The sequence below is a fragment of the Sceloporus undulatus genome, chromosome 8, assembly GCF_019175285.1.
Source record: "Sceloporus undulatus isolate JIND9_A2432 ecotype Alabama chromosome 8, SceUnd_v1.1, whole genome shotgun sequence".
Classification (NCBI taxonomy): domain Eukaryota; kingdom Metazoa; phylum Chordata; class Lepidosauria; order Squamata; family Phrynosomatidae; genus Sceloporus; species Sceloporus undulatus.
The window spans coordinates 23,563,001-23,589,107 of record NC_056529.1 but is presented as its reverse complement, the minus strand read 5'-3'; the positions used below and the strand labels follow the sequence as shown (position 1 = coordinate 23,589,107).

The window sequence follows — 26,107 nt, the reverse complement described above, 5'->3', positions numbered from 1 at the left end:
CACGCAACAGGTTTGAGACGCCAAAGTATAAATTTTTTATTATGTCAGAGGCGTTCATACAGTCCTTAAATTACATGAAAACTAAACCGTTAGCCTATCCCCGTATATACAAGTCAGTTTCCCCACCCTACGCTACTTACAAGTGAAAGATGGCTGTTCCCTGGCTTGGAGGTAGACATCTCCCTCAGCCTCCCCCCCGTGTGACACTGGGAAGGATGGCGCTCTTGCTCCCAAGGAGAACAGCTGTTGCAGGTGCCTCCCCCTCTTCTCCCCCCCCCCAAATGTGGCAAAAGCTTCCCTCTTCAGCAGCATGGGGCAAATCGGGGGTGAGAACTTTGGTATTCAGACCAAGGAACCCAGTGAACACCCCCCTACCATGCCTACATGTGTGCATGTGTGTGTGTGGTCTCAAGCGCCAATCTATTAGGAATCCCTCAGATGCAGATGGGCATGCATTCAGGGTGCAATTAGGTTTAATGGTTCCTTAATTAAATCTTGCATTAGAGCTCCACTTGCATCCATGGAGGAAAACTGTAGCAGTTCTTCTGAGCGAGTGCCACTATCCCTCCTGGCCTCCAGGCGGCGGCAGCAGCGTTCGCACAGGAGGACCCTCACATCACGTACCAGGCCACCACTCCTGCAGCAATGGCCACGCAGGCTGCCAGGACCAGCTGGGTGGTGGGCTGCTGCAGTACAGCCAAGGGGCAGCCGCCCAAGCCCTCAGTACCAGCTTTTCGGAGTGGAAGAGAGAGAAAGAGAGCGAGAGAGAGAGAGAGAGAAAGGAGGCCCAGTTAGAGACAGAAGGGAGACCCAGTGAGTGAGGGGAGGGGAGGCGAGGAAGACGAGAAACTCACCCAGTTTGGCTGCGTAATAGGGGCACTTGCGCAGGTCACCTTTTCCATCATGCACTGGGAGGCCGGCCTCTTGGGCTTCTTCAGTCAGCAAAGCCCCAATCTTGTCCAGTTCCTCAAAGACCTGCAGAAAAGGAAGCACAACTGCCATGAGCCTGAGCAGACACTGGAAGCATTCTGCCATGCAGGCCTAGACCTGAAAAGCAACCATTCCTTTGCCTCATCTTCCAACACAAATCCTCAATCAGAATAGACTGGATTCTTAAAAACCTGAGTTCCTAATTCAGAGATGTCAAGGACACTATGAGCAAGAGCATCCCAGGAGAAAAAACAAGGAATCTCCACAAATGTAAAGTCTCAGGAGTCAAAGAGCACCTGAAGAGGATAGGCTTATAAAACTAGGGCAGAAAACCTGGGCAGTCCATTTTTCCCTTTACTGTCCTGCTCAGCAAGTAGCTAAGTATGAAAGATTTTATAGTTGAGGTAAATGGAACTGCAAAACTTATTGAAGTCTGTAGCACTCTTCCTATCTCCAAGTTATAATTCTAAGATCCAAAATATCAGAGTGACTTTGGGGGTAGATGCAGTAGCAGCCCCCAGTCTTGGGGTGGGTTGCTCACATCAGGGGAAGCAGGGCCACTCCACCCCCAAGTCCTGCCATCTTTCCCCTGCTTCCCCATATGCTGCCCACCTGCATGTTGAACTCAAAGGCCTTGTTGGCCTCCTTGACGATCCGCTCCTTGGTCTCCTGGTCCAGGTCCAGGGCATTCAGCCGGGCCCGGTAGAACTGCTTGAACTGCTGGGCATTGGAGATGTTATCGAATACATAGAACTGGATCCCCTCGCCGGTGCTGGGCAATTTGAGGGCCCGCTGGGCCACCTTCTTCAGCACCTGACCCCCAGAGAGGTCCCCCATGTAGCGGGTGTAGGCATGGGCCACCAGCAGTTCTGGCTGGTGCCTCCCGACGTGGCGGATGCGCTCGACGTAGTGCTGGGTGGCCTCCGAACACTGGATCTTCTCCCGCCAGCCCTCCCCATAGAAATACTCCAGGTCCTTCTCCAGTGCCTCCTTCCGGTGGAGCTCCAGTGGGAAGTAGAGTGGGGTGAAAACCGGCTGGTCCTTGTTGCGCTCCATCTCCTCCTCCAGGGCTGAGTATGTGAAGTAGAGGGCCACTGTGCCCAGCTGCAAGTCAGGACAAAGGAGGCATGAGGGGCAGGGGACTGACAGCAGCAGCATCACCTCATTATCCCCTGTTCCCACTGAGCTCCTGTCAGCCACAGAAAGCGTGGCGGAAGCTGCAGATAACGGCCCAAGGACCACCCCATCCCAGAGCCCCAGAGAAAGAGGTACCTTGAAGAGCTCCCGCTTGATTCGCCCTTTCAGGAAGTCTTTGACGAACTGGGTGTTCTCAGCCCGGTCGTGAGATTCCTTGGTTCCTTCTTTGAGCAGCTCAGACAAGTCCATGGGGCTGTGGGGGGGGGGGGGAGAAAGAGAGTCAGGGCAGGCGCACAAAGGAGTGAGGGGACCTCCTCAAGGGGGCAAGATGGAGGACGATGCTCAATGGGGCGGAGATTGTGTGGCAGCTTCAAAGTCAGCACTGAGAACTCAGTCCTGAGGCAAGGCTAAGCTGGCAAACCACTGGAGCATCACGGTTTTAAAAAGGCTGTTGAGATGGATCTTTTCCAACAGGCCTTCCCTGCCTGAATGATGTAGCCGCCTCTAATGATATGGACTGTCCCAATTATATTATTACTATTATCATTATCATTGCAGCCGGCAGCCGCAAGGGGAGCATTGCCTCCCAGAGCCCCCTTCTCCAGCCGTCCGGATCGCGGGGGACACCCACCTGACGTTCTCCTCCTCCTCCTCCTCCTCCTCGCCTTCCTCCGTCTCCTCGTAGCTCAGGTTCTCGGTCTCATCCGGCGCCTCTGTCACGTCGGACGACATCTTGCAAAGGCCAACTCTGAAGCCTCCTCTCTGGACCTCGGTCTCCTGTCCAAAATAGACTGACTCAGCCAGAGCGGTTTCACTGTTTGCAGATCACTGTAGACTGCATCCAGGCTGGCGCCGCTTTAACTGCCTTGGCTCAAGGCTATGGGATTCTGGGAGTTGGAGTGTATTGTGGGGCCTTCCTTCCTTAAGCTCCGCTCTGCTCTGGGCCCACAACAGACTCCAGCTCCCAGAATCCCACAGCCTTGAGCCAAGGCAGTTATTTCTCCATTCTGACCAAGGCAGCCAAAGGGCTATTTAGCTTGGGAAGGGAGGCCATGCAGGAAGGAGAAGCCGGCCTGCTTTATCTGCTGCTTCAGGGACTGAGACAGGGACCCTGGCTTCAGGCTTCAAGGGAATCAGGAAGGGCTTTGGGCTGCGCTTCTCGGCCTCTTTTGATCATGAACTTTCAACATGCGCTTCATGTTTAACCGTTCTCCAATGCGCTGTGATGCAAGTCTTGTGTAGAGATGCAGCTTAATGCCTGTATTTGGTGTAATGGCTGTGGGTTAAATCTGTTGTGAGCCGCCAGGAGAGGCGGGAAAGAAGGGTGATCATTACTATTACCATCATCTCCCAGAATCCCCTTCTCAACCGGAAGTCCTCCCGATGGGTTGGACTACCTCTCCCAGAACCCCCCGAGAGGATGAGGCTGGAGCTGGGGGCTTCTCTGGCTCCTCCAAGAGCGGCCAGCCGGGGCCCAGGTCCGAATTCACCGCCGAGGGTGGGCCGGGGGACCCCCTGACTCCTTCTCGGCCTGCCTACCTCGCAGGGCTGTTGTGGGGAGCCTCCTACGGCGCTCTGCACACGCTCAAGGGCCGCTTCTCCCGCAGCCGCTCCGGTTACCTCAGCGCCTGCACTTCCGGTCGGCACCTCTTCCGGTCTCCGCAGCTCCTCCAAAAGCCGCCGGGCGACAAAGTTCCGCCCCCTCCTTCAGTCACGCGCACAAAGGCCGCCCGCCAATCGCCGCCCGCGCTCTTTGTGACGTCATCACCTCCTCTGCTCCAGGGCGGGGAGAGACCTCGCCCCCTTGAGGCGGCCTGGTGTCATTGCAAAGGGTCTCGATGCGCGCATGCGCGGAGCCTGTCAACTAGAGGAGTGCAAAAAGCTGCACACACAAAGGTACACTTCCCAGAATTCCATAGCCATTGAGCCATGACAGCTAAAGCAGCGTCAGAGTGGAACATTACCTCAGTGCGGAACCGGATGCATCCCTTGTTTAGCCCCAGCAGCCAGCATGTAATTCCTAAGAGCAACAATAGCTGCAGACAGACAGCAGTGCTGCCATTTGAGCTTTGGCTTTGCAGAAGCCTTTTGGGGAAGAAAAGGAAATCTCTCCTCTCTGGCTTTTCCCTCCAAAGAACCAAAAGCTCTGCAAAGCAAGGCTGGTCTGTTTGCAAAAGACATTTGGGAAGAAGGGGGCCAATGCTCAAGCCCCATTATATACAATGGGGTGTGTTTATTACAGTGGGCCCTTGGGACCTTTGGGGGTTTGGTTGTAGTCCCATGAAATACCATGGCAGAGTAAGATGGAGCCACTTATATAAAACAGCAATATCATGGTTTGCTTTGGGAAGATTTTCCCAGCCATGGAGGGTTGAAATTGTGGCTAAGGAGACCGTGGACACCAAGGGCTGCCTTCGTACTGACGGCTGCCTCACAAAAAAAAGGGGGAGAGGGACCCTCGTAACCAAAAAGGCACACACTGCCCACCTCCCCATGACAGCCCCCAACCCAAGAAAGCAACAACAGAACAAGGCCATCCTCTCAGTGGAATTTGAAAGGCAGAAACAACCAGATTCTAAACTTCTTTATAGCAGACTTCTCATTACAGCAGTACAGAGCCAACTCACAGGCCAAATGAACCAGGAGGCAACCCAAGTGAAGTGGGGGAAAGAGGCTCTAGGTTAACAATCTGGTGGGGATGGGACCAGTGACAGTCTCTGCAGCCCCAGCAGACTTGTGCCAGCCTTGCGGGCATTCACCGGCTCAACTACAGAGCAATTTCTTTCACAGGCCCCTTGGTTGTTGGTTCCTGCTCTGTCCCTGGTAACTGCTCTCGGGTCAGGAGCGTAACACAACACTAAGGGACAAGTGACAAGAGGGTTTCTCACAGCAGCAACCTTGTTTCCACTGCTGTCATGCACATGCAGTCAAAACAATGGGGCCTGGCCTCTGGGTGTTGGCGTGCGCACATGCACCAGCTATGGCCGTCTCCACAGAAGAGCTGGTTGGCTACACAAGAGCCCAAGAGAGATGGGCAACTTGCACTCCAACCCTTCTAGATAGAGTAAAGGGGATCACCAGTTCAGGTGAGTTTTAAACAAGGCCTTCTGACAGAAAATCAATCCCCTGCATGCCCCTCCTGCAGGGAAAGGTCAGCTGCTAGAACAACCATGAAAGTGAGCCATGCAGCTCCACAGCCAAAGGGCCTCCTGCACACAAGACAGGAAGCCTGTGATACCCCCCCTGCCCCCGGTCTCTCCTGAGCCAGAAGGCTGAGCACATCCAAAGCCTGGGGGATCTTGGGGGCTCTTTCTGTGGGGCTCATCAAAACTTTTGGATAGCAGAACTTCATATTAAGCTAAGTGTACACTTTTTATTTTTGGAGCTCAGGTTCCCACCATGCAGCACTTTGCATCTGTCCAGAAAAGCAGGAAGACCCAAGATGTCTCTTCCAGCACAGGAGAACCCAAGAATCCTTTGCAGTTCCTACGGCTAACGCTGCAGATGGAGATGGCCCCCTCTGTGCTTTTACTTCTGAAGCAGCCAAAGCCCTCCTCTGCCTCTGCCTCCTCAGCGCAGATGTCACACCAAGCCAGAGAGTGGGGTGTCTGTCTAGGAGTCTTGCTGGGCTGTGCCGGGTTTCCTGCACCTCCAAAAGGACACCTCTGCCACCAGACTGCTGTCGCCTGCGTCTAGTTTCCAGCAGAACGTTTGCCTGGAGTTCAAAATAAGAAAGGGGAGCTTGTTGAAATGGACCAGCGGCAAGGAACAACAGCTAGCAAGGAATGCCTCCCTCAACAGCCCTCTGCCTGACCTACCCAGCAGCTGACCCTTCTCCAGTGGCTCAAATCAGCCGACACAAGAGACCTGTGCCTGGAAAGAACACGAGAGGCTTCCTACCTCTAGGTGGGGTTAATCAGGAGCTAAACATTCTCTTAAGTTTAGCTAGGAACCCCTCCGAGGCGTCCCCTGCCTCAGGCCTCTCCGTGTCTGCCCCCGGTCTAGCTGCATCCCTGCCACCTAGACACAAACAGCAGAGAGCTGCGTCAGAGTACACATCATAAGACCTTCCCACTGTACTGCTTGCCAGCATGGCAGTTGCTGAGATTGCTTGAGTCGCCTGTATTTTGCTCTTAGTGTGTAGCCTGCCACACTTTGTATGCATCTTTTGATGCTCATGTTACTGAGCACAGGGTCTGTTTTTACATATTTCCATCCATTGACTGCCCTCGTTTCTCTTTTCCTGCCACCCAACACTCAGTAATGACTTTCAGTACCTTTAACCCCTGTGATAATCTCAAACCTTCAGTTTGGCTCAGCTTTACATTTGTAACAGGAATCTCAAATCAACAAAACTACCCATGCTACAACTCAAGCTGAACCCTGCTGACAATGTAAGTGGGCATGGAGGCCTGTTCAAAGGGGAAGGCGCTTCTCCAAGTCCAGTGAGTGTGAGGGTTCTGGACTTTGTGTTCCAGTCAGCATGAAATCTCCAGGCTCTCCTAGATTGAGGAGGAAGGGAGAGCCAGCTCCCAATGGCTATAGATCCAGGGTGGGGTGGGGGATAATCTGAACTGAGGTGAGAGGCAACCAGCAGCCAGCTTCAACTCAAAGCACAGGAAGGGCCACTGCAGGCATACAGACTGATTAAACAAAAGAACAGCCGGGTTGCTCTGCTAACTACTTACATTTTTAACAATGTCCATGCTTTCTTGCCTGCCTCTTACAAGCTCCTAAGTCCTTTGGTCCCCCAATCAAATATCAGTCTGTTCCTGTTTTAGGGGAAAATTTTAATGCTACCTAAGTGACAGCTTATGAAACTGAAAGGAAGGTCCCAAAGAGACACTTTCAGTGTGAGGGCTACAGCAGGGCCCAAATAACCAGCAACACCCTTTCCTCACAGCTATGCCAACAAGGAACTACATCTGTTCTAGAAGTGGTATAAACCCAAGAGCACAGTCCAGCTAAGATGAACCTAAAATGTGTCCTGCCTTCCCCTTCCCATCACAGTGCGCCACCTGAGCCTCACCAGTTGTGGTGTTTGCAATGCCAGTCACAGTCCCTTCCACATCAGTTTCATCCTCCGCATAGCTCAGCATCAAAGTTCGTTGGCGGTCTGTCAATTTCCTGAAGGGTGGCCAAGGAGGGGTGGGGGGTGGAGGGGAAAAAAAGAAGAGCTGCATTACAGTTTTACAAGGGGGCTTTTGCCTCTGGGAAACGCTACCACACACAAGGAAGGAGTGCAGTGCAAAAGGGACATGGTGACATTTCCCTGGACTTTTGTCAGGCCCCCCTGAAGTCTTAAGTCTGCAGCTGTAGAGCACCAACCCCTCATGTGCCTCTTACTGATGGAGGCTGGTAAGTGGAGACCCCAAGGCTGGGCATTTTCCACCCCAAAACACTCTTGTGCAAAGAGTACTTTGATGCCATACAATATCTTTCACTGTTCTCTTATGGAACTCTCCATGCTTAGACAAACCACCCACTTACTTGGGAACTCTGATCTTTATATGAATGTAGTGGTTTCCATAACCATAACTGTTAACTCTGGGAATGCCCTTCCCGCTCACCCGGATCCTCTGGTCAGCCTGAATGCCGGGAGGTATCTGCATAACACAGGGAAAACAACATTCATTCCAGTATTTGCAGGCACACATCCAAATATGCCCTGTTCTGTTTCCCCAAGGAGCTGTCCATGTTGGATTCTTCATTTAGACAAAGCAAACACAGCAAGAGGTTGCTGGAGCAGACACTTGTGTATGCCAGCATCTAAAGGTCTGCCTGCAGGGAACATCCTGGACTATATCCCAAACTGGCAAAGACCTACATATCTCTATGACAAAGTGAGAAAGAAATACAAAAAGAGTAAATGGCCAATTGATTTTTAAAAGCGGTTTAAAAAGTATTGTAATGGCAGTGGGAAGGAAATGGGAAGGACACAATCTGCCTTCTGCCAGCATGTATAGAACATCATTCCTTGGGTCCCTAGCATCCGGCAGGATGAGCTTCCACTTCTCTTGTGCCACTTAACCAGAAAGAAAAGTGTCCCCAAGTGACTTAATCCCACATACCGCAACACTGATGGTCTCATACAGACCCGGTGACCTGGCTGTGCCTCCAAGAACAGCTTGGGCTATCGAGATGTAGAGGTCCGAGTGAATATCTGCACCATCCCTCCTGAACACAGAACTCTTTTGAACCTATGAAGAGAAAGCAGGAATGGTCCACAGGCACAGCCAGGGAAGGACATGAGCTGTTCCCAAATGTGGTACAATTAACAGGAGAAGTCCACGTAAATACGCACCCTGAAGGTAATGAAAATTTCCTTCTTTCCAACAGGCATGCGAACAGTCTGCCCATCCTCAACTCCTAAGGCCAGAACAAGGACAGAAATATTAATTCTTCCCCCAGAACCAGACTTTCCTTTAACTCTCTCAGAAGGGGGAAAAAGCTGCCAATTCAGCACTCCACCAGCTGTAAAGTTTTATAAAAACAGACTTTTCCTCTCCAATGTTTTTCAGGGAGCAAACCACATTCTTGTGAGAATGGGAACTCCTATACATCCTTAGAATGAGCTAATGCACACAGACCTGCTGGAACTGGGACCATGACCGTCTTCTTCTGTTTGGTCTGGCCAGTGCCGCGACAAACCCCGCAGGGGGTGGTAATAACAGAACCGCGCCCGCCACACCGCCGGCATGTTGAGCGCATGACAAAGGGGCCTGTGTTGATCGTCTCCTGTCAAAACGAAGGTGATGGGGAAAGTAAAACAATGGGATACAAAGCCTTCCATATTTTCCTAAACAGGAGAATCCTGACCAGTTGATGATTACCAAATTTTACAGATTAACCAAAGTGAGCAAATGGAAAAGGCCCTTGGTTCTCCCCAAAGCAGAGGCCCAGCTGCCACTCTGGCCGGAGGAGCAAAGGGCATTGACTTGCCCAGGGCCTCCATCCCGCCCCACTCTTACCATGCCTGTGCCGTTGCAGTAGTGGCAGTGCTGCACTTTGGTGCCTGGCTCATGCCCTTTGCCGTCACATCGCTGGCAGGTGTCGTTGATGTTGACCGCAATCTCTTTGTTGACACCCTTTGCGGCCTGACTGAACGTCAGGTCCATTACATACTAGAGAGGAAGGAAGCGGAACGGACTCAGCTCTTCTTCAAGGCTTAGACAAAGACCAGGGCCCTTTCTGCAGACCCCTCAAGGCTCATGCAATCGGAGACAGTGAGAGGGAATTTTAAACGTTATGCTCCTAGCAATGAAAATGCCAGCATAGCAATCTCTCAGAGGGTCCCATTAATCTCCTCAAGCGTTGTGTTCCCAAAACCACATTTTCCCAATTAACAATACATGGCACTTGCAGAGGAAGAAGTGGAGGCAGGGGAAAGGGTGCTTAACTCTCCTTCCACACCCCCAATGCCTCCTGCAAGCCCTCTGCGTGCCCTGATCCCATTTCCCATAGCTCCTCCCTTCCCAACATGTATCTCCTCTGGGTTGACTAGTTCAACAAAGGTGAGTGTCTCTGGCTCACCTCCACACAAACGTACGTGAAACACACACACCCTCCTTCCCTCCTCCGCCGCTTACCTCCTGGGGCTGGTCAAAGACAGTGTGGAAGTCTCCAAAAGGGGACCCCGAAAACTCCCCAAAGATCTTCCTGAAGAGCTCTTCAGGATCCACGGAGGGGCCGCCTCGCCAGTACTGCTGCCCGGTGCCCGCTGAGCCTGGGTCAAAGCCAGCTGCCCCATAAGCGTCGTACTGCTTCCGCTTCACTTCGTCGCCCAAGACCTACGGAGGGGAAGGCAGAAGGCACCAGGGCTTGCATCCCGCAGGACGCAGCTGGCACCCTTTGCTTCCAGAGTCCAGGCAGGAGCCCACCATCGCTGTCCGGAGAGGGAGGGCAGCCACGTTACCTCATAGGCTTCAGCCAACTGGGCAAACTTCTCCTTCGCTTTTGGGTCGTCTTTGTTAGTGTCGGGGTGGTACTTCTTGGCAAGCTGAGGGGAGAGACCCAAAGGTGAGGTGAGTCATGGAGAACCATAGACCCTAAGGGCCCTGATCCAGCCCAGCCCCCTCCTGCCAATCAAAGCATACACAACAGAGGGCCGCCCAGCCTCCCTTTAAAGACTTCCCAGGAGGCTCTGCAGTGTAAGTTACGTTCTTTCCTTCTAAGCCCATTGCTCTTCCAAGCCCAGGTACCTGGTAATAGGCCTTCTTGATCTCCTTCTGGCTGGCGCTCCGAGGCACCCCCAGAACCTGGTAGAAGTCGTCCTTGGCGCAGCCGGGGGGGCTGGAGTGAAAGGAGGCCGCGGGGGCGAGAAGAGGGCGGCAGGGCCTTCCTGCAGGGAAGGGAAACAGGGGCCTCAGCGTCCCAGGAAGGCCTCGCCCCATTCAACAGACACGGTCTCTTTCAAAGACAGGGCAGCCACTGACGGGGCCTGTAATAACGCTGTTCCCCTTGTGAGCCGCCTTGGGTCCTTCCAGGGAGAAAGGCGGCACAGAAAGGGAACTAACGCATAAAACCCATCCAATTTCAAATCCAAGGCGCGCTGCACTCTGCTTGTCCTCAGAGGCAGCCTTGCCTCCCCGTGACGTCACGCGCGCCGCTCACCCCAGCAGCTGCCCCCGGCGAGGCGCGGCGCCAAGGCCGGGCGAGGCGTGAGGGGCCCTCCGGGGCCTCCGCTCAGCCACCGGACCAGCAGCAGCAGCAGCCCTCCCCGCCGCCGCCGCGCCTCCCCTCCGCCCGCCGCCGCTTCCCTCAGCCAGCGTGAGGCGCACACAGCCGCCATCTTGGGCCGCCAGGAGACTGCGCCTGCGCGCAGGCAGCCAAACACGGTCTGCGCAAGCGCAGAGCTAGAGGGGGCGGGGTCTAGGTTGGAGGCGCCCTAGTGCGCATGCGCCACCCGGTATTCAGCGTTCTTTATAAAGTCCTCTTGTAGCGGTCAATCCAGACCCGGCTTTTGCAGCTGGGGTGCCCCCCGGGTCCTAGCGCTCCCCTGATCCACACTAGAGAAATTACCCGTTTTGGCAGCGCTTTAACTCTTTTCTCGCTCAAGGCCATAGAATTCTGGGAGTTGGAGTTTGTCGTGGGGCCCGGAGCGGAGCTTTGCTCTGGGTCCACAACAAACTCCAACTCCCAGAATTCCATAGCCTTGAGCCAGGATGTTGAAAAGCAGTGCCTAAACCGTGTTATATCTCCAGTGTGGATGCTGCCATAGTGTATAGAAATGCACTTGCTATTGCCGTATCTCCAATGCTGGTTTGGGGGATTATGGGAGTTGTATTACTTTGTTTAAAAAAGGGCTTTTTCTGGGAGTCTTGTTGGAGAGACTCCTTTTCTCAGTGGGGTACATAGTTGGGGGCCCTGTCCCTTCCTTCCCCTGCTCCCCCAGCCGCAATTCATTATTAGTGCAGAGTTTTGCAAAGGGTCGGGACTCCTTCAGGTGACTCACAAAATACCTAAAGTAAATGTTTTTAATTAAGGGTTCCTCCTCCCCCCCCAAAAAAAGTGTGGGGAATCTAGCCCTTGCAACTACAACTCCCTGCGTCCCCATGCTTGCTGGAGACATGCTGGCTGTTGCAGTGCAAAGAAACCTGTTCTGAGGATTCCCTAATCCGGGTTGGGACGAATGGATGGCAGCCCCTGCAAGGGTCCATCTCTCAGGCAGGGAGAAGCCTTGAAGTCCCTTAGTTTAGGAGCCCTTGAGGCAGATTAACCAGAGAACCAAGTGAGCCTCCCCCAACACAGAGGCTGGACTACTTCTTCCAGCGTGCCTCCTCACTTCAGGGGATGATGGGAGCTGCACCCTCCAAACCTGGGCCCTGGAAAGAATGCTGAACCCCTTCCACCTCTCTCTCTGTCCCCCATCTTTTGCCCCCAAATCCCATCTTCCTTCAGATTCCGGACCGGAAAGCCTGAACATTTTAGAACTATTATTATTATTAACCTTTATTTATGAAGCGCTGTAAATTTACACAGCGCTGTACATGCAATCTTTTTAGTTAGACGGTTCCCTGCCCTCAGGCTTACAATCTAAAAAAGACATGATACAGAAGGAGAAGGGAGTGGTGACGAGAAAGGGTAAGAGGTCCAGCAGTTCCTCTCAACCTCCGAGGCCTGGACCAAGGCAGATGGACTGGAGGGAGGGCAAGGCTTCATAATGGATGGTTAATCATTATCCAGGGAAAATACATAATCACAAGTAGGATAATACATATACAGTACATAGGAATACAGGAAATGGATCGATAAACAGCCAACAGAACTACACCTCCCAGAATCCCCTCCTCCCACTAGCAACACTTACGATGAACTCCAGGCTATGGAATCCTGGGAACTGTAGTTTCCGGAGACATTGAGCCTTCTCTGTCAGAAGGGTCTGGTGTCAGAACTAGAAATCCCAGTATCTCTTAGCATGGAGGTTTAAAAGGTGTCAAACTGCATTATTTCTGTGGTGCAGAGGCATCCTTAACCAGCGTCTACACTGCAGAAATAATCCAGTTTGACTCAAGGGTATGAAATCCTGGGAATGGTCATTTCTTGTGGCCCCAGAGCCCCAAGGTTAAATGTTTCCCCAAAGTAGAAATCCCAGGATCCCAGAATAGCCTTGAGCCATGGCAAAGGAAACCAAACACCATTGTTTTTGCAATTCAGACCCCATCAAAGAGGTGTCAAACCCACATTATTTCTGTAGTGTAGATGCACCCACTTTCCAACCCAGGGACCCCTCTGAGCCTGAAGAAGGGCTCCATCCCACCTTCCCTCCTCCCCACAACCCACCCAAAATAACTGAGGCTCAGGTGGCAGGTAGTCAAGGGTGGCCAAAGCTTTTTATTCTGAATCATGGGAGAGGAGGAGGAAGGGGCCTCCCTTCAGTGGATTGGAAGCGCTCATCTGTACTTCTCGGTGAGGACCTCGGCCAGGAGGTAGAAGAACTTGTCAAGGCAGAGGTAGACGTAGCAGGTGTAGTCGGCGCGCAGGTAGGTGGCCAGGACCACGTGGAAGCACTTGGCCAGCAGCTGCAATGGGAAGGAAGCAAGAGAAGGGGGTCAGAGGAGGGAAGGGGACCCCCCGGGCCCCCAAAGGGCCTCCTTCCCTGGCTCTCCTTGCCTTGAAGTTGACGGGGTCGACGCGGAGGTTGTAGGCGTGGAGGTCGGCCAGGTCGGACATGGTGCCCCGGACGTTGTCCAGGTGGTGGAGGGCGTTGTCCAGGGCCTTGGCCACCTTCTGCCCGTGATGCTGGAGGTCTTTGGAGCCCGGGCTCATGTCGTAGTGCGGGAAGTAGGTCTTGGTCTGCGGAAAGGTCGTGAGCATCCTGAGAGAGAGAGAAGAGGGATGGAGGGAGAGATGGAGGGCTGACGGAGGGCAGGCCAGGCCAGGCCATGGGGTCCCTGCCTTCCTCTGCTGGGATGGAAGGATGGCAATGGGGCCCCTGCCTTCCCTTGCTCACCTGCACAGGGCATCCCCGCCCATCTCGTCCAGGTGCCCTGAGACTTTGGCCCAGGTGGAGGTCAGCACCTTCCGCTCGTCCGCCGTCAGCACCATCCTGGCAGCTCTCTCTCTCTCTCTTGGGGCCGAAGGAAGGAAGGCAGGCAGGCAGGCAGGGTCCAAGCTGGGGCTCCGTGGGGCGCCTCCTTTATAGCTGTGGCTCCCTGGGCGCGCCCCTCTTATCTGGCCCTGGAGGCGGGGAAGGGGAAGGGAAGGCCAGGGGGAGAAGGGACTCTTCTGCTTTTGCAGCTGACAGATGATATCTATTAGAGTTCTTGTTGCTCAAGAAGTCCTCCAATCCTTCTGTTTCCAAGTCTGAGCAAATGACCTTCTTCCTGCCCTTGTCTGTAGCAGAGAAGGGACCCATGTTCAATGTTTGCTTTTTCACCCGACAGAAACCGTTACAAAATCACCCTTTCAGACTGTTTGGATTAACGTACATGTCTTGGACTGGTCACTTTTGCCTCCATAGTCCTCTTCTTGACATCCCCAGCGCTGGTTTGAGGCAGGCATTTTGGCAGCTGCTTTGGAGTTCAGCACCCCCCCCTCCATCCTCCCATCCTCTTGACTGATCTTCTCTTAAATGCCTGCATAGACTGCATTGTCTCTCTGGATCCGAATGCGGGTCCCTCCTTGCCATGGGCTCCTTCCCAGGTTCATCTCCTGTACAGAGCTGCCCCTGCTTGAGGTGTTGGACTGCAGCTCCCAGCAGCCTCTCCTTTGGCCAGAGGGGCATTGGCTGCTGGGAGAGAGAGCCAGGGCTGCTTTCAGGTAAAGACAGCCCTTCCCCCGGTTTGTTGCTTGTAAGGGCTTTCACTTCAAGTGGTTTGTATGGGGTGAACGTCCATTGAGCCTGGAGAGACCTACAAAGGCGGGACAGAACCAAAGGGAGCAGCGCCAGGAAGAGGCGCCTGGGGCCCGCATGGCCCACCCCGCGCCGGGCCTCAGCTTAGGCTCCTGGGCCACAAGGGGCCACCGGGGGCCTCTGTCTGTCTATCTCCCGGAGGCAGGGCGGCCCAGGGCAGCCTTATCGGGCCCAGATGGCGGAGGGAGGGAGGGAGCTGCCCCCGGGCTCCTCTTGGGCTCTGGCGGAGCCACTCCCGGTCCCGCCCAGCAGGGCCCGGGGCTCCGGTCTTCCTGGGCAGCAGGGCCACCCAGAGCCTCCCTCCTCGAGGGCAGCGTTTGTGCGGAACCCAAAGGCAGAGCAGGCGGACAGACCCCGCCGCAAAGGGCTGCACCTGAGCAGGAAGTGGGCGGAAGGCACTTCCGGGGGCGGGGCGGGGCCTCCACTGACTGCGCGTGCGCGGACGCGGCGGCGCCGGCCTTGAAAGTGCTTCGGGCGCATGCGCGGGGCCCGCTCTAGCCCTGGCTGCGCCGCCTACGGTCCCTGGAGCTGCGGCGGCAGAGGATGGCGGAGGAGCGCTCCAGCCCCATCAGCGTCATCCTCGTCAGCTCCGGCAGCCGCGGCAACAAGCTCCTCTTCCGCTTCCCCTTCCAGCGCGGCCCCGCCAACCCCGCCGCCAGCACCGGTGAGCCGGCAGCCAGGCCCCGCCCCGGAAGTGGGCCGCCGGGAGGGAGGGGCGGGCCCGTTGCCATGGCGACCCTGGCTGCGCTCGCGGCCCCTCCCTCCCTCCTCCGCTGCTGCCGGGATGATGGGAGCTGCAGTCCTCCTCCTCCTCCGGAGCAATTTGCCAATGGAGTGCAGTTCCCCTCATCCGCAGCCAGTGTGGCCCAGGCCGGGGACCATGGGCGTTGCAGTGGAAGCACTGAGGGGGTCTGGGAGTCCCAGGGCCTTCTCTTGGCCCCTTCTTGCCTTTGCTCTCTTTAGGTCCCACTCGGTGTTGCATAAACCCTCATCCAGCAACGTAAAACCCCGCCAAGGGGCGAAAAGCCACCGGGAGGAAAGCCTTGGCAAGGCTAGTCCTTGGCCTGCCTTTTGCTGTGTCTGTTTTCGGTTCCGATGGTATGGAGGGCCTCCCCTATGCAAGTCTCTCGTCAGAAAATGGACTGAGGAAGCCCTGCAGCCAGGGGCCTTCATCGCCCTTGAGCCCTTGCAGAGAAGGCTCCCTCTCCAGCTGGCCTTCAGGGCCACCACAAACCCTGGCTCCTGAGAGCATTGTCTAAGGCCTTTTCCCATTGCTCCTCCTTTGTTACAAACCCCTGTCAAAACCCATAATTCTGGCCCCCAAACCTGCCCTGGACTTGCGCCTGAGGTCAGCATACAGCCGCCGGGTATCGAGGGTACATGACCCTCAGTCTGTCCAAGTTGTCTGAGCTCATGCACTTAGAGCTAATAGTTCAGGATCTCAGATCCAAATCAAATGCATAATATTGATATCGAGAGAAAGAGAAGACGCAGCAGCCACCGCCATCCGCTCCAATGTTAATCCTGACCATCCTCTGTTTCCGGTTTTCCAAAGGGAAGCCGCGGAGCAGGTACGCAGTGAACAGCATTGGCGACAGCGTGGAAGACCCGGATGGCGACGCCAGGTAAGTGTGGCTCCTGGTCGCCAGGGCGCTTTGAGTCTGGAGCGCATGCTTCCATGTCAAGCATCAAATGGCCCCTGGCTCCCTGTGTTCTCTAGCTAGGCAGAAGGAAACGGACACAGGCAGGTCAGCCCTCCTGGGATGGATCCTCTTGCACTTCCAGAACCAGAGGCAGGCAAGCCGGTGTCTCCCAGCTGTGTACTGCAGCTCCCATAATCCTTAGGCAGTGGTCATGCTGTTTGGGGGTGGTGGGTGTTGAAGTGACAAGCATCTGGAAAGTACCAAGGTGCCTCTCCTTGGTCCCCTCCAAACCTTTCAAGCTAAGCAGAATCTGGCTGTTTTGAAAGACTAAGCCCCTAGAAACAGAGCCCTCTTGGCACAGGAGCCCTTCCCTGGCCAGCTCCCGGTGTGATCCATCTCCGTCGAGGGCAGGATCCTGACTCCCCTGTCAGCCAGTCTTGCCTGGGCCCACCTGGGACTCCCAGGTCTTCACCCCAGGGACCTGGTTCCAAGGAGGCCTTGGGCTGGTTGTCGGCCTGACCCAGCCCTGGTGATCCCTTCTCCTGCCTTCATTCCTGCCAGTGCTCAGGCTGAGTGGATGGTGTCCTCCCTTCCTCCCAACAGCTCACTTTCAGTCTTTCATGTGTGTCTGAGGGACTCCGAGAGCAGCTTTCCGTGTGCGAGGCAGTCAGGACTGAATTGCTAACTGTCCCATTTCGTAGTGTTTTAGCGATGCACCTGGTGTGCCTTTGCCTGGTCTGTTTCCCAAGAGGTGCTTATGCCTCCTGTTCCTGTTTTCAGAGAGCCATGTCCTCTCACTGAGGAGCAGGTGGTGTCAGGGTAAGACCAAATGTTCTGAACCGGCAGCACCCCGCTCCCCACTTATGGCTTCCTTTCTCACTGTCCTCTCCTTGTGCTCTCTTTCTTCATTTCTGTTTCCCACCAAGCTGTGGATTAACTGCACTGGGGGGAAAGAGGAGTGGGAGGGTTCTGGGGGTTACAAGGAAGGGCATTGCCCCCCACCACTTGCCACGTGGAAGGACTCAGGTTCCCAGCCCTAGCAGTCTCTTTGTGAGGGGGGACATGTTGGCGGGCCTGGTAGGAAGAAGCGGCACCAGAAATGCTGCCAGTCTGTGTGTCTGAGTCCGGATGTGGAGGGGGGCAAAGGTAGGCACTTGTGGTGGCACCAGGCTTGTGGTCTCCACCTTCCTCCCAAAGAAGTCCTTTGCACTCCACAAAACCTGGGAGCAGGGCCTGGGATGACACAAGGTGGAGGGAAGTTACCTCTTTGTTTTCTGGTTGTCTTCTGAAGTTAACTTTTAAAGGATGTTTATAGAAACATTCTGACAGGTGGATGATCTTGTCTTTCTTAAGGAGCACTCTACACCCAAAGCTTAATGTCAAGAAATATGGTTGTCTCACAGCAGTTTGTTCCTCTGCTCTGCCACATGTTCCCATTCAGTATCAAGAGGAGTCCCTGCTCATCCCTGGCCAGATTGTTCTCCTCTGGTGCTACAAAGGAGTGTGAAACCCATCAGGGGTGGGTGGTTATAAAATGGCAGAGGGTTCCTGCATTCTGTCTTGTTCTGCACCGTCCTCTGAACAGTTGCCTGCCTGCCTGCCCCCTTCCCTCCTTGCTGACTCTGCTGGGTCTGATAAGGGGCAATCTCTTGGAGCCTCAGTGGCAAAAAGTGAGGAGGCAGCTGCTCTTAGGATGCAGCCCCAGGGACAGGCTCAGCTCAGGGCCAGCTGTTGTTGCAGAAAGACTAGTCTCCTTCCCGAGAGATTGAAGCCTGTCTTGTATTGCCCACAAAGACGCGTGTGAAGGTTGGACTTTGCTCAGTTGGGTGGCAAGGCTCACATGCTGGTGGAAAACAGCCAAAAACACAAGCAAGAGCTTTTACATATTGTCTTGTTCTTTTTCTTTACCATGAGGAAAAATAGGACAAGAAGATTGGCCCTTGCATCTCTTCTAGGTTATCTGCATTTATCCACGTAAGACTAGATCTGGGGCCAGAGGGGTCTCCTTGTCCAGAGAATGGGCCCAGGAAGCCTGTCTGAAGTGGCCTGGAATGCATTTGGGTACCTCTCATAGATGAGAGACAGTGTACTATTTCCTACATGGAGAGACTCTCTGGAGGAAAGTACCCCATGTGCTTTATCAGTGCAGGGGCAAACCTGTGGCACTCATTATCACCAGAAGTCATAATGGCTGCTGACTTGGATGGCTTTGAAAGGGAACTGGATTGATTCCAGGGGGTCAGGGCTCTCAGTATCTCCTGGTCAGGTTGACTGTTCCATCCAGTGCCAAAGGCAGCGTGCCTCTCTGCATCAGTGGCCAGAGAATGCCAGGTGAATGAAAGGGCATGGAGGGGTCAGCCATGGATAGACTAAGCAGGATCCTGGACTCTGTTTTGGTCTTGCTTTTCTGAGGTTCCCAGTACAGCTTGGGATCCCAGAGGCAAAGGGAGAGTGAGGGGTCTTCCAGCAGGAGTGTGTGTGTGTCTCCAAGAGAGGGGCTGGTCCATCAGGCCACCAGTTGTCAAACCCCAGGGGCCTGTGGAAAACCTCTCTCCTTCCCTTGCTGGGCTGGTGCTCCAGAAGACAGGAGAGGCAGCCCTTCAGAGTCCCAGAGAGCCTCTGGGGAGCCCTTTTGAGAAAGCCCCCCCCCATTTTTGCTATGGGGGCTGCTTTGGCCCAAGCTGCTGCTGGCCCCTTCTTGCTTAATGGGGGAGGCCTGCCTGGAAATCCAGGCCCTTCAGCTAAGGCCAGCTCTGCCTCCTTTCTCTGTTCCTCCTCCTCCTCCTCCTCAGTGCTTGTTTTCCATGTGGAAGATGCATGAGCTGCTCTGCCCTCTTTGCCTGGGACGCTTTGCCTTCCAGTAATTCCCGTGATTGGCAAGGCGTGATCTTGAGGGTGCCTCTTAATTGCCATCATGGACAGATGGGATCCAGGGTATTCCACAATGTGTGTGTTTATTCTTCAATGCTCACATCATATGGAATATTAATACCCCGATGCTGTCTGGCTCTGGTACTGTTCCTCGGGGAGGTGGGTGGGGAGGGGAGGCAGCCGAGGAAGACTTTAGTGATGCCTGGGTTTTCTTTTGAAGGTTTTCGGACGTCATCCTGGCAACAATTCTGGCTACCAAGTCGGACATGTGTGGCAAAAAGTTTGAGTTGAAGATAGACAATGTCCGTTTTGTGGGCCACCCCACTCTGCTGCAGCATGGCTTTGGACAGGTAGGGGCTGCAGGCCTTTTTCTTCTGAAGCTGAGCATCTCCTTGTTGCCCTGATTCTGGTGCTCCCGACCACCTTAAACAAAAGGGGTTTACCTGCTCAGGTGCCTTTCTTCCCCCATCATGGCCTTACTTTAACCTTGTTCTCTTTTGGGATGGTGTGCCTACTGTCTTCCATTGCTTTGCAGATTTCCAAGACAGACCCCTCCCCAAAGAGAGAGATGCCCACCATGATTCTCTTCAACGTTGTCTTTGCCTTAAGGGTAAGGATGCCCAAGGATTGGGTCCAGTTTTGTCACTCCAGCGAGTGAGTGACCTGGGCCAGGGCCTCTTCTCAGGCTGAGCAGGCCTTGTTTTCCATGGGGGTGGAGGGGTGAGGGCTCCAGTTTCCCCAGATCCACAGTCCCAGGTAAGGAGGCTCCCTCCAAGGGTGCCAGGGTGCAGTTGGCCAGCCCAGGGAGGGAGGCTGTGCCTGCCTGTGGGTGAGTAAGGTGATGCTTTGCATGTCCTGGTGCCAGACTCGGAGCTATGGATTTCTCCAAGGCTGGGGCAGGGGGCAAGGGGAAGGGCTCCTTTTAGGGTAGGAGGGGAGGAAGGTGAGGGGCACGGTGTGGCGGCTGGAGGCCTTTCCGGTCTTACGTTTGCAGCTTGCAGGTCTGGTGGGCCAGTGCCCCCCACCTTCTCATCAGCTGGGTAAAGCTGGGAACAGAAAGCTGTGACTCAGCAAGCATCCCTGTCCTCTTTTGTGCTGAATCATGGCTTGCCAGGTTTGGGCAGCAAGTGATATGCTATCAGCTGTCTTGTCCTCCAGCTCCTTAACAGGCTCTCTGCAGCTGCCCAGCCTCCTCCCCACCCACCCTCTGCTTGCCTTTCCAGCCTCAACCTCTCAGCTGCAGGAGGCTGATATCCTCCCTGTGTTTTGCCTTCCCTGGGGCCAGGGCAGCCCTCCAGCTGGGGGTGGAATAGGGGCCCTCATTGGCCTTAGCTGAGCATGGCCACGCACCAGAATGCTGCTGGGCTAGAAGCCAAGGCATTTTGGTGCCTCTGAGCTAGACCAGCACATCTCCTCTCTGCCAGCCAGATCTTGGGATGAGGTAGAGGGTCTGGTTCCAGGGTGGCTGGTGGCCCTGCGCTGAGCCTCCCGTCCATCCTCAACTGCTTGCGGTCTTAAGTGGGATGAGAGTAGGGGAGGAGGCCAACCCCCCCAAACCAGCATGAAGAGTCCAGGACTAGCAGGTGCATGGAAGCCAGTCGGAGCTGCTGGGCAACCCTCTTCTGGGTGTCCAGAGAGCCACAACCCATGTACCACTGGGAAGGACTAAGAGCATTCTCATCTTCAAAGGCCTGGAGAGCATGGACTGGCCCTTGGGGGTGGGTGGGCTGTAGGCACCAGTCAGGAGGCCTGGTTGTTGAGAGAGTGGGGGGCATTCTCTTTGACACTTAGATCAGGACTCCCTCCTGATCTCCCATGGGGCTGACCTCTCATGGGGCTGACTTCTGCTTGCCTCCCCTCCACAGGCCACAGCTGACCCCTCGGTGATCAACTGCCTGCACAACCTCTCCCGGCGGATCGCTATTGTCCTCCAGCACGAGGAGCGACGCTGCCAGTACCTCACCCGTGAGGCCAAGCTCATCCTAGCCATCCAGGATGAAGTGTCGGCCATGTCAGAAAGTAAGCTCCAGGGGCTGGGGATGGGATGACCAGCTGGGGTCTCCCTCCTCTGCCTGTGGAGGGCAGGGCCCAGCAGCTGCATAGCAGTTCCTCTCTCAGCCTGGCCCCTGATCTTGGCACTTCCCATTTGAGCCTAGCTCTTGACCAGCTGGTACCCACCCGGCTGTTGGCAGAGGTCATGCGCCAGCTTGCCCTGTGTGTGGCCTTGTATCAGTTGCATGTCCAGTCCTTGGACCTGCCAGACCCTGGCACTTTGTAGAAGCAGTTTGGCTTCTTAGTTGGTAAATAGATTAGCTGAGGTTGAGGGATGGGCTACGCTGGGTGGTCTTTTTGTGTGTAAGGCACTTCAGTTTTCTTTCTCCCCTGCAGCCACAGAAGGCCCCCAGTCGCCCTTCCTCCACATCCTTCCCAAGTGCAAGCTGGCCAGAGACCTCAAGGAGGCTTATGACAGGTAAGGTGCTTTATGCCAGCCCTCCCTCCCTCTCTTCTGCTGTCCTGCAGCCACAGGACACTCTTGTCTGTGGCTTCCACTCGGTGCAGAGGCTGAGCTAGGGCCTCCCCTGGGCCTCTCCTGCTTTGCCACAAGGTGGCACTGGCTAGTTGTAGTTACATCGCAGTCTTGGCTGCCAGAGGCAGTGGGAGTCTGTCTTCCTACTGTTCCCAGGGCAGGGTGGGGACTCTTGGGTTCCATAAGGGGAAAGGAGCATGGTGGGAGGAGGGTCTGGCGTCCTCAAGAGAAAGACGATTCGCTCCTGCACATGCCTGCATCCAAGGAAGGGTTTGGCTGAGGCAGCAGAGCAGGCCTTCCCATGGCAGGACAGCCCCACTACTGAGTCCTTCCCCTGGGATGGCCTGCTTCAGCCTTGTGCTTCCTTGATAGTCTGAAAGCCTTTGCTTCCCCCTTTGTGGTGCTTCTTTCCTTCTTCCTTTCTCCCTTCCCTCCACCTCTTTCTCGGCTGCTTCCAGAGACGGCTCCCTACCCTGGCATGGAAACCCTGCCTGCAGGCATACCCAGTGCGTGATTGGAGTCCCCCCCATCTGCCTGTTGCCCCATATGTGTGTGGGGTGGTGTCTGCTCTCCTCATGTGGCCTGTTTTGCCCAGGCTGCAGCTGTGGGGACTTTTGTGTCTTGTGGAGCCTGATGCACCCGGTTCTCTTTCTCTAGCCTCTGCACAACGGGGGTTGTCCGGCTGCACATCAACAGCTGGTTGGAAGTGAGCTTCTGCCTCCCTCACAAGGTCCACGATGTTGCCTCCCATTTCATCCCACCAGAGGCCATTGAGAGGAGCCTGAAGGCTATTCGGTAAGGCCTCTTGAATTGGGTGGGGAGGCTTTTAGCCCAGGGCTCCCTGGCCACCACATGCCCTCCAGATGCCTTGGGATAGCTTCACCCGCACCCTGCCCCTGGCGACTATGGCTGGGCTGATGGGAGTCATACACATAACCTTGAGGGTTTCCATGAGTCCTATCTCTGGCTCGCTGGCAGAAACACCTGCCCCCTTCCCTCAGGATGGGACATGTTTATGGCCACCTGGCAAGTTAAAGGAGCCAGCTCTCGAGCCAGGGTTCTGTCCAGCTGTGCCAGGAGTTGTGGCGGAGGGTGGCGGAAAACTTATCTCTTTTTCAGAAGGGGTCTTGGATTCCCTCCCTCCCTCCCTTGTGAGACCATAGTCTTGTGTAGGTTGTTGAGGCTCCTGTTGTGATGGGATGTCTAACTCTCTCTGCTGCGGGTGTCTGCTTTGCCCCCGCCCCGCCTTTGCAGACCTTACCATGCCCTGCTGCTATTGAAGGATGAGAAATCCCTCCTCAATGATCTCCCGCTGGACTGCTCCCCAGCACTGGTGCGTGTCATCAGGACCACCTCTGCTGTGAAGAACCTACAGCAGCTGGCCCAGGATGCTGACCTTGCGCTGCTCCAGGTGAATGGGGGACAGGAGGCCCCCCCTGGCGACTGGAAACATCCCCCCTAGGAAGAACTGGCCTACTGAGGCCAGACCACCATTTGCCCAGGAGCCGGTAGGGGCTTTGTAGCTGAGAGGCTGTTGGTAGCTCCCAACCGGAGAAGGCTGACTGCTTGGATGTAAGGTCAGCGTTCAGCCCTTGGCTCAACGGGTCCCACCGCCAGGGTGTCAGCTGGTGGCTCCCACCCACGTTGCCCATGCGCCAACTGTGGCCACGTTACCAAGGGGTGGTGGGAGGAGGCAGCCTCCTTTCCGGCCAGAGGTGGCAGGATGCACCCTGCCTCCGGGCGTTGCCATACTGCAACCTCTCTGGAGCTGCAGTGTGCCTGTCCCTGAGTGCCTACTGAGTGCCCACATTCCCTTGGCTCCGTCCCTCCTGTAGGTGTTCCAGCTGGCAGCACACCTGGTCTACTGGGGGAAGGCCATAATCATCTACCCATTGTGCGAGAACAACGTCTACATGCTCTGCCCCAATGCCAGCCTTTGCCTGTAAGTGCATGTCTCTAGACAATGTGCAGTGGCCACACAGCTGGGCAAGGCCAAGGGAACCTGGGCTGGCCGCTGTCTCTCAGCCTGGTCCTCCCAGGAGCGCTGGTGAGAGTGAACCAGGGCAACCTGAGCCCTATTGAAGGTGAGGAGGAGGAAGAGATCCCGTGGAAGGCCTTGACGGACTCCTCCTCCCCTTCAGTTACTCCCCTCTAGCTGAGGACTTCGCATGTCAGTTCCCTGGCCATGACCTGCCTTCCGTCCTCTCCAAGTTCTCCTTGCCCGTCTCCCTGGCAGAGTTCAAGGACCCCCTGGCTGCCCCTATGCAGGAGGTGAGTAGACCATCCCTGGCCTTGGCTGGCTCTGAAGCAGCTCCCTTCAGAGGCTGCTGAGAAGTCCACCTACTCTCCTGCTACTCAAAGTGATCTCCTCCTCCTCTCTGGCCAGACACAGCTCATCCAGATGGTGGTCTGGATGCTTCAGCACCGGCTCCTCATCCAGCTCCACACCTATGCCTGCCTGATGGTGCCTCCCAAGGAAGAAGACCCCCGCACCAGAGTGGAAGAGCCCCCCTTGGCTGCCCGGGTGGGGGGCCGCAGCCTCAGCACCCCCAACGCCCTCAGCTTTGGCTCTCCAAGTACGGGATCCGGCCAGCTATTCTTGGGGAGCAACTGGTCTGCCCAGGGCTTCTGACCCAAGGGATTTGGGCAGTGGCTGCAGCCTGCAGGGGAGAGCCTCTCCAAGTCTTCCCCACTGGTTTTGTGGGGCCCACTGGAGCCTCCCTACCTCTTCTGTGTAACCAATTCTGCATGAGAGAGGAGGGGAGCACAGAGCCAGCCAAGTTTCACTGTGAAACGTCCTACGTGTTTACTCCCACCTCCAGGGCTTCCCTCCACTTCTCTCTCCCAGACAAAGTGGGACCCACCAGGTGGGACCCTCCCTTTGTAAGCCGTCTGGAGGGCAGTCCTGCCATGCAGAGTGCAGAAGGGTTCCCTGCTTCCACTGCTAGGCCCACCTGCACCTCCTCATTGCCCTTCTCTGCCAGTTGCACTCAATTTGCAAACCTCTCTCAGCACGCAGGCTCCCCTCCTGCCTCTCCCAGGAGAGAAGAGCTGAAATGCTGGAGGCCCTGCTCCTTTCCCCCAGGGGAGCCCCTGTGGGTTTGCCATACATGCCGCCATCAGGCTCCATGCTGGCTTTGTTCTCCTCTGCAGCCAGCAGCGATGACATGACTCTCACCAGCCCCAGCATGGACAACTCCAGCGCTGAGCTGCTGCCTGGTGGAGACTCCCCTGTGAACAAGCGCATGACGGAGAACCTGCTGACCAGCCTCTCGGAGCATGAGCGGGAAGCCATTCTCAGTGTCCCGGCTTCCCACAACCCTGAGGATCTGCGCATGTTTGCCAGGTAGTGAGGGAGGCTGGCAGGACACTGAGGGGCAGCCTGCCAGAGATTGGCCTGGACATCCCCCCCCCCCCCCGCTGAAATGGTCTGGTTCAGAGTAAGAGGAGGAGAATGGGGTCCTGCAAACATCTCTTTTCCCCAGGCCCATGCTAGCAAGGAGGATGGGCATTGCAGTCTGTCACCTTCTGCTGGGTTCCCCATGCAGGGCTCCCTGTAAAGCCCACACGATGGATGGAGTGTGCCACAGTGCCCTACTGTGGAGAGAGGGGTCTTCTCCTTCTCTTTTGGAGGGAAGTGCAAGTGGAAGAGGGGGCTACTCTAGCCTCTTCCTGAAGCTGAGGGGTTGCTGGCCAGAGCACCTCCTCCTCTTCTGCGTTTTCCCTGTTGGGGAACCAAGATGGTCATTGCCGTTTCCGCTGGGCCCAAAGGCTGAGCATCCCCATTCCTCCCCACTGACAGGCTGCTGCACTACTTCCGTGGGCGGCATCACCTGGAAGAGATAATGTACAACGAAAACATGCGCCGCTCCCACCTGCTGATGCTCTTCGACAAGTTTCGCAGCGTCCTGGTCGTGACCAACCATGAGGACCCCATCATCTCCGTCTTCCAGTCCTTCCACAAGTGAGAAGGAGGCAGAGACCCTCACTCTGACTATGGGGGCCGGGGGCCAGTGTGGATGGACTTCCTCCCTCTTCAAGATGAAGGACTTGGGGCACCAGAGGGCGGGGGTGATGGTGGGAGAGAAGGCTAGCCCCGGCTCTTGAGATGCCAGCAACTATGCCCACTTGTGCCAGGAATTTCTTCTGGCTCTCCTGTTTGCACCAGGGTCATGGGCAACGCCAGCCCTGCAGTGCTGCCTGTGTCTGTGAGGCAGCAGGAGCTAGTTGTTACCAATGTGCCTGCTTAGGGGCAAAAGCCATTAATTCACTGTTGGTGGGGAATGGGAAATGTCTTTAAGCCCTGCTGTGAAAATACACCCTGAATGCTTCCTCCACTGTGTGCGTCTCTGTGTTGGGAACCCACCAGTTGCATGACAAACAGTGGTATGATAGCCCCTTCTTCCCATGTCAGGGGAAGGTGCGCACCGGAGTGGGGGAGACCGCAGCATGGCTATAGCTCGCCTGCAGCCTTTTCTAATTAGCAAGTTTGGTGCCTTGTGTGGGATGCTGCGCAGGGAGAGCGCTTGTAGGGAGACTCCCTGCCTCTTCCGCTGGCCTGGTCTGGGGGCTGGTATTGGGCTGTACCCCTGTCACCCCCATTAACCAACCCCTTGCCCCTGCCATAGTTATGTCCCTGGCCAC

The 26,107-nt window shown here is 55.5% G+C and overlaps 4 protein-coding genes across 9 annotated transcripts; 1 reads left to right on the top strand and 3 right to left on the bottom strand.

Annotated features, from left to right (window-relative positions):
- Window positions 1–11: 11 nt before the first annotated feature.
- Window positions 12–3,783, bottom strand: HMOX2 (heme oxygenase 2). Its single transcript, XM_042438086.1, has 6 exons — window positions 3,607–3,783; window positions 2,699–2,844; window positions 2,203–2,320; window positions 1,543–2,034; window positions 855–975; window positions 12–730 (listed from the first exon to the last, which is right to left on the bottom strand). Exons 2-6 carry the CDS (start codon window positions 2,797–2,799, stop codon window positions 612–614), a joined length of 951 nt encoding a protein of 316 aa, XP_042294020.1. The 5' UTR covers window positions 2,800–2,844; window positions 3,607–3,783; the 3' UTR covers window positions 12–611.
- An 853-nt stretch (window positions 3,784–4,636) lies between these two features.
- Window positions 4,637–10,890, bottom strand: DNAJA3 (DnaJ heat shock protein family (Hsp40) member A3). Of its 2 annotated transcripts, XM_042438084.1 has the most exons (12): window positions 10,681–10,890; window positions 10,269–10,408; window positions 9,983–10,066; window positions 9,657–9,857; window positions 9,039–9,191; window positions 8,658–8,805; window positions 8,372–8,436; window positions 8,139–8,267; window positions 7,558–7,673; window positions 7,097–7,194; window positions 5,968–6,087; window positions 4,637–5,782 (listed from the first exon to the last, which is right to left on the bottom strand). In XM_042438084.1, the coding sequence occupies exons 1-11, from the start codon at window positions 10,856–10,858 to the stop codon at window positions 5,984–5,986; spliced, it is 1,416 nt and encodes a 471-aa protein (XP_042294018.1). In that variant the 5' UTR covers window positions 10,859–10,890; the 3' UTR covers window positions 4,637–5,782; window positions 5,968–5,983. The 2 variants fall into 2 exon arrangements, with proteins under 2 accessions (XP_042294018.1, XP_042294019.1); XM_042438085.1 differs by lacking the exon at window positions 5,968–6,087 and having other exon boundaries at window positions 10,681–10,889.
- A 1,990-nt stretch (window positions 10,891–12,880) lies between these two features.
- On the bottom strand, window positions 12,881–13,813 carry LOC121914145 (hemoglobin subunit alpha-D-like). The gene is made up of 3 exons (XM_042437245.1): window positions 13,520–13,813; window positions 13,180–13,384; window positions 12,881–13,088 (listed from the first exon to the last, which is right to left on the bottom strand). The coding sequence occupies exons 1-3, from the start codon at window positions 13,612–13,614 to the stop codon at window positions 12,960–12,962; spliced, it is 429 nt and encodes a 142-aa protein (XP_042293179.1). The 5' UTR covers window positions 13,615–13,813; the 3' UTR covers window positions 12,881–12,959.
- Window positions 13,814–14,191: 378 nt separating this feature from the next.
- NPRL3 (NPR3 like, GATOR1 complex subunit) lies at window positions 14,192–25,798 on the top strand. 5 transcript variants are annotated; one of them, XM_042437239.1, is made up of 14 exons: window positions 14,192–15,086; window positions 15,978–16,047; window positions 16,846–16,884; window positions 19,157–19,286; window positions 19,472–19,546; window positions 20,802–20,955; window positions 21,325–21,406; window positions 22,121–22,258; window positions 22,718–22,874; window positions 23,299–23,405; window positions 23,605–23,734; window positions 23,850–24,039; window positions 24,617–24,809; window positions 25,266–25,798. In XM_042437239.1, exons 1-14 carry the CDS (start codon window positions 14,966–14,968, stop codon window positions 25,429–25,431), a joined length of 1,752 nt encoding a protein of 583 aa, XP_042293173.1. In that variant the 5' UTR covers window positions 14,192–14,965; the 3' UTR covers window positions 25,432–25,798. The 5 variants fall into 5 exon arrangements, with proteins under 5 accessions (XP_042293173.1, XP_042293174.1, XP_042293175.1 ...); XM_042437241.1 differs by having other exon boundaries at window positions 15,031–15,086; window positions 16,767–16,884; XM_042437240.1 differs by lacking the exon at window positions 16,846–16,884.
- The last annotated feature ends 309 nt before the right edge of the window (window positions 25,799–26,107 follow it).